The sequence below is a fragment of the Oncorhynchus nerka genome, linkage group LG27 (assembly GCF_034236695.1).
Source record: "Oncorhynchus nerka isolate Pitt River linkage group LG27, Oner_Uvic_2.0, whole genome shotgun sequence".
Taxonomy (NCBI): Eukaryota; Metazoa; Chordata; class Actinopteri; order Salmoniformes; family Salmonidae; genus Oncorhynchus; species Oncorhynchus nerka.
In genome coordinates, this window is record NC_088422.1 from 107,437,659 (window position 1) to 107,457,478 (window position 19,820).

The 19,820-nt window shown below is 50.9% G+C and overlaps 1 protein-coding gene across 1 annotated transcript in view; it reads left to right on the plus strand.

The window, feature by feature from the left end:
- The window catches only part of LOC135559605 (pyruvate dehydrogenase phosphatase regulatory subunit, mitochondrial-like), a 55,776-nt gene that overhangs the window by 18,511 nt on the left and 17,445 nt on the right, over positions 1 to 19,820 (plus strand). Inside the window, 3 exon segments of the mRNA XM_065012515.1 lie at positions 3,879 to 4,028; positions 6,151 to 6,343; positions 19,438 to 19,562. Coding sequence (XP_064868587.1) covers positions 3,879 to 4,028; positions 6,151 to 6,343; positions 19,438 to 19,562 — 468 coding nt within the window.

Below are 19,820 nucleotides of genomic sequence, written 5' to 3' on the forward strand. Positions count from 1 at the left end.
TGAGAAAACCTCCTCTACAGCCCTGAACCCCAGGTGAGAAAACCTCCTCTACAGCCCAGAACCCCAGGTGACAGGTTTAAGTTACTGTCATTCATATTCACCCAGTTCAATGTAACAGTGACAGGTTTAGGTTACTGTCATTCACCCAGTTCAATGTAACAGTGATGGGTTTAGGTTACTGTCATTCATATTCACCCAGTTCAATGTAACAGTGACAGGTTTAGGTTACTGTCATTCACCCAGTTCAATGTAACAGTGACAGGTTTAGGTTACTGTCATTCATATTCACCCAGTTCAATGTAACAGTGATGGGTTTAGGTTACTGTCATTCATATTCACCCAGTTCAATGTAACAGTGACAGGTTTAGGTTACTGTCATTCATATTCACCCAGTTCAATGTAACAGTGACAGGTTTAGGTTACTGTCATTCACCCAGTTCAATGTAACAGCGACAGGTTTAGGTTACTGTCATTCACCCAGTTCAATGTAACAGTGACAGGTTTAGGTTACTGTCATTCATATTCACCCAGTTCAATGTAACAGTGACAGGTTTAGGTTACTGTCATTCACCCAGTTCAATGTAACAGTGACAGGTTTAGGTTACTGTCATTCATATTCACCCAGCTCAATGTAACAGTGACAGGTTTAGGTTACTGTCGTTCATATTCACCCAGCTCAATGTAACAGTGACAGGTTTAGGTTACTGTCATTCATATTCACCCAGCTCAATGTAACAGTGACAGGTTTAGGTTACTGTCATTCATATTCACCCAGTTCAATGTAACATCAATAGGTTTAGGTTACTGTCATTCACATTCACCCAGTTCAATGTAACAGTGACAGGTTTAGGTTACTGTCGTTCATATTCACCCAGTTCAATGTAACATCAATAGGTTTAGGTTACTGTCATTCATATTCACCCAGTTCAATGTAACAGTGACAGGTTTAGGTTACTGTCATTCACCCAGTTCAATGTAACAGTGACAGGTTTAGGTTACTGTCATTCACCCAGTTCAATGTAACAGTGATGGGTTTAGGTTACTGTCATTCATATTCACCCAGTTCAATGTAACAGTGACAGGTTTAGGTTACTGTCATTCACCCAGTTCAATGTAACAGTGACAGGTTACTGTCATTCATATTCACCCAGTTCAATGTAACAGTGACAGGTTTAGGTTACTGTCATTCATATTCACCCAGTTCAATGTAACAGTGACAGGTTTAGGTTACTGTCATTCACCCAGTTCAATGTAACAGTGACAGGTTTAGGTTACTGTCATTCACCCAGTTCAATGTAACAGTGACAGGTTTAGGTTACTGTCATTCACCCAGTTCAATGTAACAGTGACAGGTTTAGGTTACTGTCATTCACCCAGTTCAATGTAACAGTGATGGGTTTAGGTTACTGTCATTCATATTCACCCAGTTCAATGTAACAGTGACAGGTTTAGGTTACTGTCATTCACCCAGTTCAATGTAACAGTGACAGGTTTAGGTTACTGTCATTCATATTCACCCAGTTCAATGTAACAGTGATGGGTTTAGGTTACTGTCATTCATATTCACCCAGTTCAATGTAACAGTGACAGGTTTAGGTTACTGTCATTCATATTCACCCAGTTCAATGTAACAGTGACAGGTTTAGGTTACTGTCATTCACCCAGTTCAATGTAACAGCGACAGGTTTAGGTTACTGTCATTCACCCAGTTCAATGTAACAGTGACAGGTTTAGGTTACTGTCATTCATATTCACCCAGTTCAATGTAACAGTGACAGGTTTAGGTTACTGTCATTCACCCAGTTCAATGTAACAGTGACAGGTTTAGGTTACTGTCATTCATATTCACCCAGCTCAATGTAACAGTGACAGGTTTAGGTTACTGTCGTTCATATTCACCCAGCTCAATGTAACAGTGACAGGTTTAGGTTACTGTCATTCATATTCACCCAGCTCAATGTAACAGTGACAGGTTTAGGTTACTGTCATTCATATTCACCCAGTTCAATGTAACATCAATAGGTTTAGGTTACTGTCATTCACATTCACCCAGTTCAATGTAACAGTGACAGGTTTAGGTTACTGTCGTTCATATTCACCCAGTTCAATGTAACATCAATAGGTTTAGGTTACTGTCATTCATATTCACCCAGTTCAATGTAACAGTGACAGGTTTAGGTTACTGTCATTCACCCAGTTCAATGTAACAGTGACAGGTTTAGGTTACTGTCATTCACCCAGTTCAATGTAACAGTGATGGGTTTAGGTTACTGTCATTCATATTCACCCAGTTCAATGTAACAGTGACAGGTTTAGGTTACTGTCATTCACCCAGTTCAATGTAACAGTGACAGGTTACTGTCATTCATATTCACCCAGTTCAATGTAACAGTGACAGGTTTAGGTTACTGTCATTCATATTCACCCAGTTCAATGTAACAGTGACAGGTTTAGGTTACTGTCATTCACCCAGTTCAATGTAACAGTGACAGGTTTAGGTTACTGTCATTCACCCAGTTCAATGTAACAGTGACAGGTTTAGGTTACTGTCATTCACCCAGTTCAATGTAACAGTGACAGGTTTAGGTTACTGTCATTCACCCAGTTCAATGTGACAGGTTTAGGTTACTGTCATTCACCCAGTTCAATGTAACAGTGACAGGTTTAGGTTACTGTCATTCTTATTCACCCAGTTCAATGTAACAGTGACAGGTTTAGGTTACTGTCGTTCATATTCACCCAGTTCAATGTAACAGTGACAGGTTTAGGTTACTGTCATTCACCCAGTTCAATGTAACAGTGACAGGTTTAGGTTACTGTCATTCACCCAGTTCAATGTAACAGTGACAGGTTTAGGTTACTGTCATTCACCCAGTTCAATGTAACAGTGACAGTGGTGATGGATATGGACGGGAGGATCTATGTGAGGTCAGGGGTCAGGGGTCAGGGTTAGACTGTGTATCTCTGTGTGTTCTCTCTAGTGATGATGGATATGGACGGGAGGATCTATGTGAGGTCAGGGGTCAGGGGTTAGATATGGGGTCAGGGGTTAGACTGTGTTGTTCTCTCTAGTGGTGATGGATATGGACGGGAGGATCTATGTGAGGTCAGGGGTCAGGGGTTAGATATGGGGTCAGGGGTTAGACTGTGTTGTTCTCTCTAGTGGTGATGGATATGGACGGGAGGATCTATGTGGGGTCAGGGGTCAGGGGTTAGACTGTATCTCTGTGTGTTCTCTCTAGTGGTGATGGATATGGACGGGAGGATCTATGTGAGGTCAGGGGTCAGGGGTCAGGGTTAGACTGTGTATCTCTGTGTGTTCTCTCTAGTGATGATGGATATGGACGGGAGGATCTATGTGAGGTCAGGGGTCAGGGGTTAGATATGGGGTCAGGGGTTAGACTGTGTTGTTCTCTCTAGTGGTGATGGATATGGACGGGAGGATCTATGTGAGGTCAGGGGTCAGGGGTTAGACTGTGTTGTATCTGTGTATCTCTGTGTGTTCTCTCTAGTGGTGATGGATATGGACGGGAGGATCTATGTGAGGTCAGGGGTCAGGGGTTAGACTGTGTTGTAACTGTGTATCTGTGTGTTCTCTCTAGTGGTGATGGATATGGACGGAAGGATCTATGTGAGGTCAGGGGTCAGGGGTCAGGGTTAGACTGTGTATCTCTGTGTGTTCTCTCTAGTGATGATGGATATGGACGGGAGGATCTATGTGAGGTCAGGGGTCAGGGGTTAGATATGGGGTCAGGGTTAGACTGTGTATCTCTGTGTGTTCTCTCTAGTGGTGATGGATATGGACGGGAGGATCTATGTGAGGTCAGGGGTCAGGGGTTAGACTGTGTTGTAACTGTGTATCTCTGTGTGTTCTCTAGTGGTGATGGATATGGACGGGAGGATCTATGTGAGAGCATGGCAGGGAGGGGTCCTGTCTGGAGGATTTGAGAAGAACCCTAAACCCATCTTCACCGAGGGACGTAACCAGCTGGAGATTCAGACCATGCAGGAGGACTGGGACCACTTCGGTAAGAGACGGGGGTGATTTTTCTATAATGGCACCCTATTCTGTTTATGTTGCCACGGCTACTGTAAAACATGGAGTCCGTTTAGTTTTCCATTTACTTTGTGCTGTGAGTGCATACATTTTAAAATGGGTTGGCCCCAGTGGGAATTGAACCCATGATGTTGGCGCACACTCTCACCAACTGAGACAGTATGGGTTGTCCCCAGTGGGAATCGAACCCATGATGTTGGCGCCACACTCTCACCAACTGAGACAGTATGGGTTGTCCCCAGTGGGAATCAAACCCATGATGTTGGCGCACACTCTTACCAACTGAGACAGTATGGGTTGGCCCCAGTGGGAATCGAACCCATGATGTTGGCGCCACACTCTCACCAACTGAGACAGTATGGGTTGGCCCCAGTGGGAATCAAACCCATGATGTTGGCGCACACTCTTACCAACTGAGACAGTATGGGTTGGCCCCAGTGGGAATCGAACCCATGATGTTGGCGCCACACTCTCACCAACTGAGACAGTATGGGTTGTCCCCAGTGGGAATCAAACCCATGATGTTGGCGCACACTCTTACCAACTGAGACAGTATGGGTTGTCCCCGGTGGGAATCGAACCCATGATGTTGGCGCCACACTATTACCAACTGAGACAGTATGGGTTGTCCCCAGTGGGAATCAAACCCATGATGTTGATGCCACACTCTCACCAACTGAGACAGTATGGGTTGGCCCCAGTGGGAATTGAACCCATGATGTTGGGACACACTCTTACCAACTGAGACAGTATGGGTTGGCCCCAGTGGGAATCGAACCCATGATGTTGGCGCCACACTCTTACCAACTGAGACAGTATGGGTTGTCTCCGGTGGGAATCGAACCCATGATGTTGGCGCCACACTCTTACCAACTGAGACAGTATGGGTTGTCCCCAGTGGGAATCGAACCCATGATGTTGGTGTCCCACTATTACCAACTGAGACAGTATGGGTTGTCCCCAGTGGGAATTGAACCCATGATGTTGGCGCACACTCTCACCAACTGAGACAGTATGGGTTGTCCCCAGTGGGATTTGAACCCATGATGTTGGCGCCACACTCTTACCAACTGAGACAGTATGGGTTGTCCCCAGTGGGAATCAAACCCATGATGTTGGCGCACACTCTTACCAACTGAGACAGTATGGGTTGTCCCCAGTGGGAATCGAACCCATGATGTTGGCACACACTCTTACCAACTGAGACAGTATGGGTTGGCCCCAGTGGGAATCGAACCCATGATGTTGGCGCACACTCTTACCAACTGAGACAGTATGGGTTGTCCCCAGTGGGAATCGAACCCATGATGTTGGCACACACTCTTACCAACTGAGACAGTATGGGTTGGCCCCAGTGGGAATCGAACCCATGATGTTGGCACACACTCTTACCAACTGAGACAGTATGGGTTGTCCCCGGTGGGAATCGAACCCATGATGTTGGCGCCACACTCTTACCAACTGAGACAGTATGGGTTGGCCCCAGTGGGAATCAAACCCATGATGTTGGCGCACACTCTTACCAACTGAGACAGTATGGGTTGTCCCCAGTGGGAATCAAACCCATGATGTTGATGCCACACTCTCACCAACTGAGACAGTATGGGTTGGCCCCGGTGGGAATCGAACCCATGATGTTGGCGCACAGTCTTACCAACCTAGACAGTATGGGTTGTCCCCGGTGGGAATCGAACCCATGATGTTGGCGCACACTCTTACCAACTGAGACGGTATGGGTTGGCCCCAGTGGGAATCAAACCCATGATGTTGGCGCCACACTCTTACCAACTGAGACAGTATGGGTTGTCCCCGGTGGGAATCGAACCCATGATGTTGGCACCACACTCTTACCAACTGAGACAGTATGGGTTGTCCCCAGTGGGAATCGAACCCATACTGGTTATATACTGTGTTTATGTGAGGTGGTTATATACCATAGTAACTGACCGGTCCATAGTGTCTCTACCTAACCCCCTCTCTTACCCCCTCTCTCCCTCCCCCCTGTAGAACCCATGCTGTCAGCCTTGTTGAGGAGGATGGTGTAGTTAGAGGTGTTTCTCTACCTAACCCCCTCTAACCCTCTTCCCCCCCAGAGCCCATGCTGTCAGCCCTGTTGAGGAGGATGCCAGAACTAGAGGTGTGTGAGATTCAGCAGCTGGTCAACTGTCCTGAGTCGTTCACCCCAGACATGCGCTGTCTGATGGGGGAGACACCGGGGGTGCACGGCTACTTCGTCCTGGCTGGAATGAACGCCTCTGGCCTGGCCTTCGCTGGCGGAGCAGGAAAGTAAGGAGAGGACATTTCCAGGACGTCTACTTTAGGGTTGAACGACAGGACATTTCCAGTACATCTACTTTAGGGTTGAGAAAGACAGGACATTTCCAGTACATCTACTTTAGGGTTGAGAGTGAGAACGACAGGACATTTCCAGTACATCTACTTTAGGGTTGAACGACAGGACATTTCCAGTACATCTACTTTAGGGTTGAACGACAGGACATTTCCAGTACATCTACTTTAGGGTTGAGAAAGACAGGACATTTCCAGTACATCTACTTTAGGGTTGAGAATGACAGGACATTTCCAGTACATCTACTTTAGGGTTGAGAGTGAGAACGACAGGACATTTCCAGTACATCTACTTTAGGGTTGAACGACAGGACATTTCCAGTACATCTACTTTAGGGTTGAGAAAGACAGGACATTTCCAGTACATCTACTTTAGGGTTGAGAGTGAGAACGACAGGAGTATGGTAGACTGAGTATGGTAGACGGAGTATCGAACCTGATATTACTCTGTTTCATGTTCTCCCCATGGAGAATGGAGTATGGTAGAAGGAGTATCGTAGAATCTTACTATGGTAGATGTGGTATTATAGTCGGGGCCTAAAATGAACACCCCCCCACACCTGCCAAATGCGGGTAGATTTTGGCGTGTAAGACGTCTTTCAGGTGTCCACGGTGTCGGGGGGTCAGGTCTCCCCGGTGTCGGGTGGTCAGGTCTCCGCGGTGTCGGGTGGTCAGGTCTCCGCGGTGTCGGGTGGTCAGGTCTCCGCGGTGTCGGGTGGTCAGGTCTCCGCGGTGTCGGGTGGTCAGGTCTCCACGGTGTCGGGTGGTCAGGTCTCACGGTGTCGGGGTCAGGTCTCCCCGGGTGTCGGGTGGTCAGGTCTCCGCGGTGTCGGGGTCAGGTCTCCGCGGTGTCGGGTGGTCAGGTCTCCGCGGTGTCGGGTGGTCAGGTCTCCGCGGTGTCGGGTGGTCAGGTCTCCACGGTGTCGGGGGGTCAGGTCTCCCCGGTGTCGGGGGGTCAGGTCTCCGCGGTGTCGGGGGGTCAGGTCTCCGCGGTGTCGGGTGGTCAGGTCTCCGCGGTGTCGGGTGGTCAGGTCTCCACGGTGTCGGGTGGTCAGGTCTCCACGGTGAGCTGCCGGGTGGTCAGGTCTCCACGGTGAGCTGCCGGGTGGTCAGGTCTCCACGGTGAGCTGGCGGGTGCTCAGGTCAGGTCTGGTCAGTTTTCAAAGTATCTGACGTTTTGTTTAGTAGTTGGCGGATGAATCGCACTATGTTTGAATCCTATGTAGCCTATTCCACTTCCTGCTGCGACACTGGGCTGTGTGAAAGATTGTTTTAGAAGCGCTGCACACAGGCATAAAAATGGGTCTAATTTACCTGAAACAAAGTAAAGTGGGAATCTGTCCTTGTGTTTCTATTTACATTGTTCACAAGACAGAAAATCAACCAATGATTGAGGTTCAACCACCAGGGAAGAGGGGAACAACTCTGGTTCATGTAGTATCATAACCACCCTAATCTGGGTCATGTAGTATCATAACCACCCTAATCTGGGTCATGTAGTATCATAACCACCCTAATCTGGGTCACGTAGTATCGTAACCACCCTAATCTGGGTCATGTAGTATCATAACCACCCTAATCTGGGTCATGTAGTATCATAACCACCCTAATCTGGGTCATGTAGTATCATAACCACCCTAATCTGGGTCATGTAGTATCATAACCACCCTCATCTGGGTCACGTAGTATCGCGACCACCCTAATCTGGGTCACGTCGTATCGCGACCACCCTAATCTGGGTCACGTCGTATCATAACCACCCTAATCTGGCTCACGTCGTATCGCGACCACCCTAATCTGGGTCATGTAGTATCGCGACCACCCTAATCTGGGTCATGTAGTATCGCGACCACCCTAATCTGGGTCACGTCGTATCGCGACCACCCTAATCTGGGTCACGTCGTATCGCGACCACCCTAATCTGGGTCACGTCGTATCGCGACCACCCTAATCTGGGTCACGTCGTATCGTGACAACCCTAATGTGGTTCATGTAGTATCGTGACCACACTAATCTGGGTCACGTCATATCGTGACCACCCTAATCTGGTTCATGTAGGAGTGGAGTAATGTTTGATGATTGATTTACATACTTATCACTCCACTGTCCTGTCTGTCAGGGTTAGAGGTTACCACTGTCCTGTCTGTCAGGGTTAGAGGTTACCACTGTCCTGTCTGTCAGGGTTAGAGGTTACCACTGTCCTGTCTGTCAGGGTTAGAGGTTACCACTGTCCTGTCTGTCAGGGTTAGAGGTTACCGCTGTCCTGTCTGTCAGGGTTAGAGGTTACCGCTGTCCTGTCTGTCAGGGTTAGAGGTTACCGCTGTCCTGTCTGTCAGGGTTAGAGGTTAGAGGTTACCACTGTCCTGTCTGTCAGGGTTAGAGGTTACCACTGTCCCGTCTGTCAGGGTTAGAGGTTACCACTGTCCCGTCTGTCAGGGTTAGAGGTTACCACTGTCCCGTCTGTCAGGGTTAGAGGTTACCACTGTCCCGTCTGTCAGGTTAGAGGTTACCACTGTCCCGTCTGTCAGGGTTAGAGGTTACCACTGTCCCGTCTGTCAGGTTAGAGGTTACCACTGTCCCGTCTGTCAGGGTTAGAGGTTACCACTGTCCCGTCTGTCAGGTTAGAGGTTACCACTGTCCCGTCTGTCAGGGTTAGAGGTTACCACTGTCCCGTCTGTCAGGGTTAGAGGTTACCACTGTCCCGTCTGTCAGGGTTAGAGGTTACCACTGTCCCGTCTGTCAGGGTTAGAGGTTACCACTGTCCCGTCTGTCAGGGTTAGAGGTTTCCACTGTCCCGTCTGTCAGGGTTAGAGGTTACCACTGTCCCGTCTGTCAGGGTTAGAGGTTACCACTGTCCCGTCTGTCAGGGTTAGAGGTTACCACTGTCCCGTCTGTCAGGGTTAGAGGTTACCACTGTCCCGTCTGTCAGGGTTAGAGGTTACCACTGTCCTGTCTGGGTTAGAGGTTAGAGGTTACCACTGTCCCGTCTGTCAGGGTTAGAGGTTACCACTGTCCCGTCTGTCAGGGTTAGAGGTTACCACTGTCCCGTCTGTCAGGGTTAGAGGTTACCACTGTCCCGTCTGTCAGGGTTAGAGGTTACCACTGTCCCGTCTGTCAGGGTTAGAGGTTACCACTGTCCCGTCTGTCAGGGTTAGAGGTTACCGCTGTCCCGTCTGTCAGGGTTAGAGGTTACCGCTGTCCCGTCTGTCAGGGTTAGAGGTTACCACTGTCCCGTCTGTCAGGGTTAGAGGTTACCACTGTCCTGTCTGTCAGGGTTAGAGGTTAGAGGTTACCACTGTCCCGTCTGTCAGGGTTAGAGGTTACCACTGTCCCGTCTGTCAGGGTTAGAGGTTACCACTGTCCCGTCTGTCAGGGTTAGAGGTTACCACTGTCCCGTCTGTCAGGGTTAGAGGTTACCACTGTCCCGTCTGTCAGGGTTAGAGGTTACCACTGTCCCGTCTGTCAGGTTAGAGGTTACCACTGTCCCGTCTGTCAGGGTTAGAGGTTACCACTGTCCCGTCTGTCAGGGTTAGAGGTTACCACTGTCCCGTCTGTCAGGGTTAGAGGTTACCACTGTCCCGTCTGTCAGGGTTAGAGGTTACCACTGTCCCGTCTGTCAGGGTTAGAGGTTACCACTGTCCCGTCTGTCAGGGTTAGAGGTTACCACTGTCCCGTCTGTCAGGGTTAGAGGTTACCACTGTCCCGTCTGTCAGGGTTAGAGGTTACCACTGTCCCGTCTGTCAGGGTTAGAGGTTACCACTGTCCTGTCTGTCAGGGTTAGAGGTTAGAGGTTACCACTGTCCTGTCTGTCAGGGTTAGAGGTTACCACTGTCCTGTCTATCAGGGTTAGAGGTTACCACTGTCCTGTCTGTCAGGGTTAGAGGTTAGAGGTTACCACTGTCCTGTCTGTCAGGGTTAGAGGTTACCACTGTCCTGTCTGGGTTAGAGGTTAGAGGTTACCACTGTCCTGTCTGTCAGGGTTAGAGGTTACCACTGTCCTGTCTGTCAGGGTTAGAGGTTACCACTGTCCTGTCTGGGTTAGAGGTTAGAGGTTACCACTGTCCTGTCTGTCAGGGTTAGAGGTTACCACTGTCCTGTCTGTCAGGGTTAGAGGTTACCACTGTCCTGTCTGTCAGGGTTAGAGGTTACCACTGTCCTGTCTGTCAGGGTTAGAGGTTACCACTGTCCTGTCTGTCAGGGTTAGAGGTTACCACTGTCCTGTCTGTCAGGGTTAGAGGTTACCACTGTCCTGTCTGTCAGGTTAGAGGTTACCACTGTCCTGTCTGTCAGGGTTAGAGGTTACCACTGTCCTGTCTGTCAGGGTTAGAGGTTACCACTGTCCTGTCTGTCAGGGTTAGAGGTTACCACTGTCCTGTCTGTCAGGGTTAGAGGTTACCACTGTCCTGTCTGTCAGGTTAGAGGTTACCACTGTCCTGTCTGTCAGGGTTAGAGGTTACCACTGTCCTGTCTGTCAGGGTTAGAGGTTACCACTGTCCTGTCTGTCAGGGTTAGAGGTTACCACTGTCCTGTCTGTCAGGGTTAGAGGTTACCACTGTCCTGTCTGGGTTAGAGGTTACCACTGTCCTGTCTGGGCTAGAGGTTACCACTGTCCTGTCTGGGTTAGAGGTTACCACTGTCCTGTCTGGGTTAGAGGTTACCACTGTCCTGTCTGGGTTAGAGGTTACCACTGTCCTGTCTGGGTTAGAGGTTACCACTGTCCTGTCTGGGTTAGAGGTTACCACTGTCCTGTCTGGGTTAGAGGTTACCACTGTCCCGTCTGTCAGGGTTAGAGGTTACCACTGTCCCGTCTGTCAGGGTTAGAGGTTATCACTGTCCCGTCTGTCAGGGTTAGAGGTTACCACTGTCCCGTCTGTCAGGGTTAGAGGTTACCACTGTCCCGTCTGTCAGGGTTAGAGGTTACCACTGTCCCGTCTGTCAGGGTTAGAGGTTACCACTGTCCCGTCTGTCAGGGTTAGAGGTTACCACTGTCCCGTCTGTCAGGGTTAGAGGTTACCACTGTCCCGTCTGTCAGGGTTAGAGGTTACCACTGTCCTGTCTGTCAGGGTTAGAGGTTACCGCTGTCCTGTCTGTCAGGGTTAGAGGTTACCGCTGTCCTGTCTGTCAGGGTTAGAGGTTACCGCTGTCCTGTCTGTCAGGGTTAGAGGTTACCGCTGTCCTGTCTGTCAGGGTTAGAGGTTACCACTGTCCCGTCTGTCAGGGTTAGAGGTTAGAGGTTACCACTGTCCCGTCTGTCAGGGTTAGAGGTTACCACTGTCCCGTCTGTCAGGGTTAGAGGTTACCACTGTCCCGTCTGTCAGGGTTAGAGGTTACCACTGTCCCGTCTGTCAGGGTTAGAGGTTACCACTGTCCCGTCTGTCAGGGTTAGAGGTTACCACTGTCCCGTCTGTCAGGGTTAGAGGTTACCACTGTCCCGTCTGTCAGGGTTAGAGGTTACCACTGTCCCGTCTGTCAGGGTTAGAGGTTACCACTGTCCCGTCTGTCAGGGTTAGAGGTTACCACTGTCCCGTCTGTCAGGGTTAGAGGTTACCACTGTCCCGTCTGTCAGGGTTAGAGGTTACCACTGTCCCGTCTGTCAGGGTTAGAGGTTACCACTGTCCCGTCTGTCAGGGTTAGAGGTTACCACTGTCCCGTCTGTCAGGGTTAGAGGTTACCACTGTCCCGTCTGTCAGGGTTAGAGGTTACCACTGTCCCGTCTGTCAGGGTTAGAGGTTACCACTGTCCCGTCTGTCAGGGTTAGAGGTTACCACTGTCCCGTCTGTCAGGGTTAGAGGTTAGAGGTTACCACTGTCCCGTCTGTCAGGGTTAGAGGTTACCACTGTCCTGTCTGTCAGGGTTAGAGGTTACCACTGTCCTGTCTGTCAGGGTTAGAGGTTACCACTGTCCTGTCTGTCAGGGTTAGAGGTTACCACTGTCCTGTCTGTCAGGGTTAGAGGTTACCACTGTCCTGTCTGTCAGGGTTAGAGGTTACCACTGTCCTGTCTGTCAGGGTTAGAGGTTACCACTGTCCTGTCTGTCAGGGTTAGAGGTTACCACTGTCCTGTCTGTCAGGGTTAGAGGTTACCACTGTCCTGTCTGTCAGGGTTAGAGGTTACCACTGTCCTGTCTGTCAGGGTTAGAGTTTACCACTGTCCTGTCTGTCAGGGTTAGAGGTTACCTCTGTCCTGTCTGTCAGGGTTAAAGGTTAGAGGTTACCACTGTCCTGTCTGGGTTAGAGGTTACCACTGTCCTGTCTGGGTTAGAGGTTACCACTGTCCTGTCTGGGTTAGAGGTTACCACTGTCCTGTCTGTCAGGGTTAGAGGTTAGAGGTTACCACTGTCCCGTCTGTCAGGGTTAGAGGTTACCACTGTCCCGTCTGTCAGGGTTAGAGGTTACCACTGTCCCGTCTGTCAGGGTTAGAGGTTACCACTGTCCCGTCTGTCAGGGTTAGAGGTTACCACTGTCCCGTCTGTCAGGGTTAGAGGTTACCACTGTCCCGTCTGTCAGGGTTAGAGGTTACCACTGTCCTGTCTGTCAGGGTTAGAGGTTACCACTGTCCCGTCTGTCAGGGTTAGAGGTTACCACTGTCCCGTCTGTCAGGGTTAGAGGTTACCACTGTCCTGTCTGTCAGGGTTAGAGGTTACCACTGTCCTGTCTGGGTTATAGGTTACCACTGTCCCGTCTGTCTGGGTTAGGGGTTACCACTGTCCCGTCTGTCAGGGTTAGAGGTTAGAGGTTACCACTGTCCCGTCTGTCAGGGTTAGAGGTTACCACTGTCCCGTCTGTCAGGGTTAGAGGTTACCACTGTCCCGTCTGTCAGGGTTAGAGGTTACCACTGTCCCGTCTGTCAGGGTTAGAGGTTACCACTGTCCCGTCTGTCAGGGTTAGAGGTTACCACTGTCCCGTCTGTCAGGGTTAGAGGTTACCACTGTCCCGTCTGTCAGGGTTAGAGGTTACCACTGTCCCGTCTGTCAGGGTTAGAGGTTACCACTGTCCCGTCTGTCAGGGTTAGAGGTTACCAGTGTCCCGTCTGTCAGGGTTAGAGGTTACCGCTGTCCCGTCTGTCAGGGTTAGAGGTTACCGCTGTCCCGTCTGTCAGGGTTAGAGGTTACCGCTGTCCCGTCTGTCAGGGTTAGAGGTTACCACTGTCCCGTCTGTCAGGGTTAGAGGTTACCACTGTCCCGTCTGTCAGGGTTAGAGGTTACCACTGTCCCGTCTGTCAGGGTTAGAGGTTACCACTGTCCTGTCTATCAGGGTTAGAGGTTACCACTGTCCTGTCTGTCAGGGTTAGAGGTTAGAGGTTACCACTGTCCTGTCTGTCAGGGTTAGAGGTTACCACTGTCCTGTCTGGGTTAGAGGTTAGAGGTTACCACTGTCCTGTCTGTCAGGGTTAGAGGTTACCACTGTCCTGTCTGTCAGGGTTAGAGGTTACCACTGTCCTGTCTGTCAGGGTTAGAGGTTACCACTGTCCTGTCTGTCAGGGTTAGAGGTTACCACTGTCCTGTCTGTCAGTGTTAGAGGTTACCACTGTCCTGTCTGTCAGGGTTAGAGGTTACCACTGTCCTGTCTGTCAGCGTTAGAGGTTACCACTGTCCTGTCTGTCAGGGTTAGAGGTTACCACTGTCCTGTCTGTCAGGGTTAGAGGTTACCACTGTCCTGTCTGTCAGGGTTAGAGGTTACCACTGTCCTGTCTGTCAGGGTTAGAGGTTACCACTGTCCTGTCTGTCAGGGTTAGAGGTTACCACTGTCCTGTCTGTCAGGGTTAGAGGTTACCACTGTCCTGTCTGTCAGGGTTAGAGGTTACCACTGTCCTGTCTGTCAGGGTTAGAGGTTACCACTGTCCTGTCTGTCAGGGTTAAAGGTTAGAGGTTACCACTGTCCTGTCTGGGTTAGAGGTTACCACTGTCCTGTCTGGGTTAGAGGTTACCACTGTCCTGTCTGGGTTAGAGGTTACCACTGTCCTGTCTGGGTTAGAGGTTACCACTGTCCTGTCTGGGTTAGAGGTTACCACTGTCCTGTCTGGGTTAGAGGTTACCACTGTCCTGTCTGGGTTAGAGGTTACCACTGTCCTGTCTGTCAGGGTTAGAGGTTAGAGGTTACCACTGTCCCGTCTGTCAGGGTTAGAGGTTACCACTGTCCCGTCTGTCAGGGTTAGAGGTTACCACTGTCCCGTCTGTCAGGGTTAGAGGTTACCACTGTCCCGTCTGTCAGGGTTAGAGGTTACCACTGTCCTGTCTGGGTTAGAGGTTAGAGGTTACCACTGTCCCGTCTGTCAGGGTTAGAGGTTACCACTGTCCTGTCTGTCAGGGTTAGAGGTTACCACTGTCCTGTCTGTCAGGGTTAGAGGTTTCCACTGTCCTGTCTGTCAGGGTTAGAGGTTTCCACTGTCCTGTCTGTCAGGGTTAGAGGTTACCACTGTCCTGTCTGTCAGGGTTAGAGGTTACCACTGTCCTGTCTGTCAGGGTTAGAGGTTACCACTGTCCTGTCTGTCAGGGTTAGAGGTTACCACTGTCCTGTCTGTCAGGGTTAGAGGTTTCCACTGTCCTGTCTGTCAGGGTTAGAGGTTACCACTGTCCTGTCTGTCAGGGTTAGAGGTTACCACTGTCCTGTCTGTCAGGGTTAGAGGTTACCACTGTCCTGTCTGTCAGGGTTAGAGGTTACCACTGTCCCGTCTGTCAGGGTTAGAGGTTACCACTGTCCTGTCTGGGTTAGAGGTTAGAGGTTACCACTGTCCCGTCTGTCAGGGTTAGAGGTTACCACTGTCCCGTCTGTCAGGGTTAGAGGTTACCACTGTCCCGTCTGTCAGGGTTAGAGGTTACCACTGTCCCGTCTGTCAGGGTTAGAGGTTACCACTGTCCCGTCTGTCAGGGTTAGAGGTTACCACTGTCCCGTCTGTCAGGGTTAGAGGTTACCACTGTCCCGTCTGTCAGGGTTAGAGGTTACCACTGTCCCGTCTGTCAGGGTTAGAGGTTACCACTGTCCCGTCTGTCAGGGTTAGAGGTTACCACTGTCCCGTCTGTCAGGGTTAGAGGTTACCACTGTCCCGTCTGTCAGGGTTAGAGGTTACCACTGTCCCGTCTGTCAGGGTTAGAGGTTACCACTGTCCCGTCTGTCAGGGTTAGAGGTTACCACTGTCCCGTCTGTCAGGGTTAGAGGTTACCACTGTCCCGTCTGTCAGGGTTAGAGGTTACCACTGTCCCGTCTGTCAGGGTTAGAGGTTACCACTGTCCCGTCTGTCAGGGTTAGAGGTTACCACTGTCCCGTCTGTCAGGGTTAGAGGTTACCACTGTCCCGTCTGTCAGGGTTAGAGGTTACCACTGTCCTGTCTGTCAGGGTTAGAGGTTACCACTGTGCTGTCTGTCAGGGTTAGAGGTTACCACTGTCCCGTCTGTCAGGGTTAGAGGTTAGAGGTTACCGCTGTCCTGTCTGTCAGGGTTAGAGGTTACCGCTGTCCTGTCTGTCAGGGTTAGAGGTTACCGCTGTCCTGTCTGTCAGGGTTAGAGGTTACCACTGTCCTGTCTGTCAGGGTTAGAGGTTACCACTGTCCTGTCTGTCAGGGTTAGAGGTTACCACTGTCCCGTCTGTCAGGGTTAGAGGTTAGAGGTTACCACTGTCCTGTCTGTCAGGGTTAGAGGTTACCACTGTCCTGTCTGTCAGGGTTAGAGGTTACCACTGTCCCGTCTGTCAGGGTTAGAGGTTACCACTGTCCCGTCTGTCAGGGTTAGAGGTTACCACTGTCCCGTCTGTCAGGGTTAGAGGTTACCACTGTCCCGTCTGTCAGGGTTAGAGGTTACCACTGTCCCGTCTGTCAGGGTTAGAGGTTACCACTGTCCCGTCTGTCAGGGTTAGAGGTTACCACTGTCCCGTCTGTCAGGGTTAGAGGTTACCACTGTCCCGTCTGTCAGGGTTAGAGGTTACCACTGTCCCGTCTGTCAGGGTTAGAGGTTACCACTGTCCCGTCTGTCAGGGTTAGAGGTTACCACTGTCCCCGTCTGTCAGGGTTAGAGGTTACCACTGTCCCGTCTGTCAGGGTTAGAGGTTACCACTGTCCCGTCTGTCAGGGTTAGAGGTTACCACTGTCCGTCTGTCAGGGTTAGAGGTTACCACTGTCCCGTCTGTCAGGTTAGAGGTTACCACTGTCCTGTCTGTCAGGGTTAGAGGTTAGAGGTTACCACTGTCCCGTCTGTCAGGGTTAGAGGTTACCACTGTCCCGTCTGTCAGGGTTAGAGGTTACCACTGTCCCGTCTGTCAGGGTTAGAGGTTACCACTGTCCCGTCTGTCAGGGGTTAGAGGTTACCACTGTCCCGTCTGTCAGGGTTAGAGGTTACCACTGTCCCGTCTGTCAGGGTTAGAGGTTACCACTGTCCTGTCTGTCAGGGTTAGAGGTTACCACTGTCCTGTCTGTCAGGGTTAGAGGTTACCACTGTCCTGTCTGGGTTATAGGTTACCACTGTCCCGTCTGTCTGGGTTAGAGGTTACCACTGTCCTGTCTGTCAGGGTTAGAGGTTAGAGGTTACCACTGTCCCGTCTGTCAGGGTTAGAGGTTACCACTGTCCCGTCTGTCAGGGTTAGAGGTTACCACTGTCCCGTCTGTCAGGGTTAGAGGTTACCACTGTCCCGTCTGTCAGGGTTAGAGGTTACCACTGTCCCGTCTGTCAGGGTTAGAGGTTACCACTGTCCCGTCTGTCAGGGTTAGAGGTTACCACTGTCCTGTCTGGGTTATAGGTTACCACTGTCCCGTCTGTCAGGGTTAGAGGTTACCACTGTCCTGTCTGTCAGTGTTAGAGGTTACCACTGTCCTGTCTGTCAGGGTTAGAGGTTACCACTGTCCTGTCTGTCAGTGTTAGAGGTTACCACTGTCCTGTCTGTCAGGGTTAGAGGTTACCACTGTCCTGTCTGGGTTAGAGGTTACCACTGTCCCGTCTGTCAGGGTTAGAGGTTACCACTGTCCCGTCTGTCAGGGTTAGAGGTTACCACTGTCCCGTCTGTCAGGGTTAGAGGTTAGAGGTTACCACTGTCCTGTCTGTCAGGGTTAGAGGTTACCACTGTCCCGTCTGTCAGGGTTAGAGGTTACCACTGTCCCGTCTGTCAGGGTTAGAGGTTACCACTGTCCCGTCTGTCAGGGTTAGAGGTTACCACTGTCCCGTCTGTCAGGGTTAGAGGTTACCACTGTCCCGTCTGTCAGGGTTAGAGGTTACCACTGTCCCGTCTGTCAGGGTTAGAGGTTACCACTGTCCCGTCTGTCAGGGTTAGAGGTTACCACTGTCCCGTCTGTCAGGGTTAGAGGTTACCACTGTCCTGTCTGTCAGGGTTAGAGGTTACCTCTGTCCTGTCTGTCAGGGTTAAAGGTTAGAGGTTACCACTGTCCTGTCTGGGTTAGAGGTTACCACTGTCCTGTCTGGGTTAGAGGTTACCACTGTCCTGTCTGGGTTAGAGGTTACCACTGTCCTGTCTGGGTTAGAGGTTACCACTGTCCTGTCTGTCAGGGTTAGAGGTTAGAGGTTACCACTGTCCCGTCTGTCAGGGTTAGAGGTTACCACTGTCCCGTCTGTCAGGGTTAGAGGTTACCACTGTCCCGTCTGTCAGGGTTAGAGGTTACCACTGTCCCGTCTGTCAGGGTTAGAGGTTACCACTGTCCCGTCTGTCAGGGTTAGAGGTTACCACTGTCCCGTCTGTCAGGGTTAGAGGTTACCACTGTCCTGTCTGTCAGGGTTAGAGGTTACCACTGTCCTGTCTGTCAGGGTTAGAGGTTACCACTGTCCTGTCTGGGTTATAGGTTACCACTGTCCCGTCTGTCTGGGTTAGAGGTTACCACTGTCCTGTCTGTCAGGGTTAGAGGTTAGAGGTTACCACTGTCCCGTCTGTCAGGGTTAGAGGTTACCACTGTCCCGTCTGTCAGGGTTAGAGGTTACCACTGTCCCGTCTGTCAGGGTTAGAGGTTACCACTGTCCCGTCTGTCAGGGTTAGAGGTTACCACTGTCCCGTCTGTCAGGGTTAGAGGTTACCACTGTCCCGTCTGTCAGGGTTAGAGGTTACCACTGTCCCGTCTGTCAGGTTAGAGGTTACCACTGTCCTGTCTGGGTTATAGGTTACCACTGTCCCGTCTGTCAGGGTTAGAGGTTACCACTGTCCTGTCTGTCAGTGTTAGAGGTTACCACTGTCCTGTCTGTCAGGGTTAGAGGTTACCACTGTCCTGTCTGTCAGTGTTAGAGGTTACCACTGTCCTGTCTGTCAGGGTTAGAGGTTACCACTGTCCTGTCTGGGTTAGAGGTTACCACTGTCCCGTCTGTCAGGGTTAGAGGTTACCACTGTCCCGTCTGTCAGGGTTAGAGGTTACCACTGTCCTGTCTGTCAGGGTTAGAGGTTAGAGGTTACCACTGTCCTGTCTGTCAGGGTTAGAGGTTACCACTGTCCCGTCTGTCAGGGTTAGAGGTTACCACTGTCCCGTCTGTCAGGGTTAGAGGTTACCACTGTCCCGTCTGTCAGGGTTAGAGGTTACCACTGTCCCGTCTGTCAGGGTTAGAGGTTACCACTGTCCCGTCTGTCAGGGTTAGAGGTTACCACTGTCCCGTCTGTCAGGGTTAGAGGTTACCACTGTCCCGTCTGTCAGGGTTAGAGGTTAGAGGTTACCACTGTCCTGTCTGTCAGGGTTAGAGGTTACCGCTGTCCTGTCTGTCTGGGTTAGAGGTTACCACTGTCCCGTCTGTCAGGGTTAGAGGTTAGAGGTTACCACTGTCCTGTCTGTCAGGGTTAGAGGTTAGAGGTTACCACTGTCCTGTCTGTCAGGGTTAGAGGTTACCACTGTCCCGTCTGTCAGGGTTAGAGGTTACCACTGTCCCGTCTGTCAGGGTTAGAGGTTACCACTGTCCTGTCTGTCAGGGTTAGAGGTTACCACTGTCCTGTCTGTCAGGGTTAGAGGTTAGAGGTTACCACTGTCCCGTCTGTCAGGGTTAGAGGTTACAGTTGTCCCGTCTGTCAGGGTTAGAGGTTAGAGGTTAGAGGTCAGGGTTAAAGCAGTGTGTTCTGTCGTCAGGTACCTGGCAGAGTGGATGACGTATGGTTACCCCACGGCTAACGTCTGGCCCCTGGACATAAAACGCTTCGGCAACCTTCAGAGCAGCCGAACCTTCCTCCGACACAGGGTCATGGAGGTCATGCGTGAGTCCTGACCAGAGCAAACACAATCACACTCCCTGTTAGTAATGTCTGCCTGACTGTCCCCCTCTCTCTGCCTGACTGTCCCTCTCTCTCTGCCTGACTGTCCCTCTCTCTCTGCCTGACTGTCCCTCTCTCTCTGCCTGACTGTCCCTCTCTCTCTGCCTGACTGTCCCTCTCTCTCTGCCTGACTGTCCCTCTCTCTCTGCCCGACTGTCCCTCTCTCTCTGCCCGACTGTCCCTCTCTCTCTGCCCGACTGT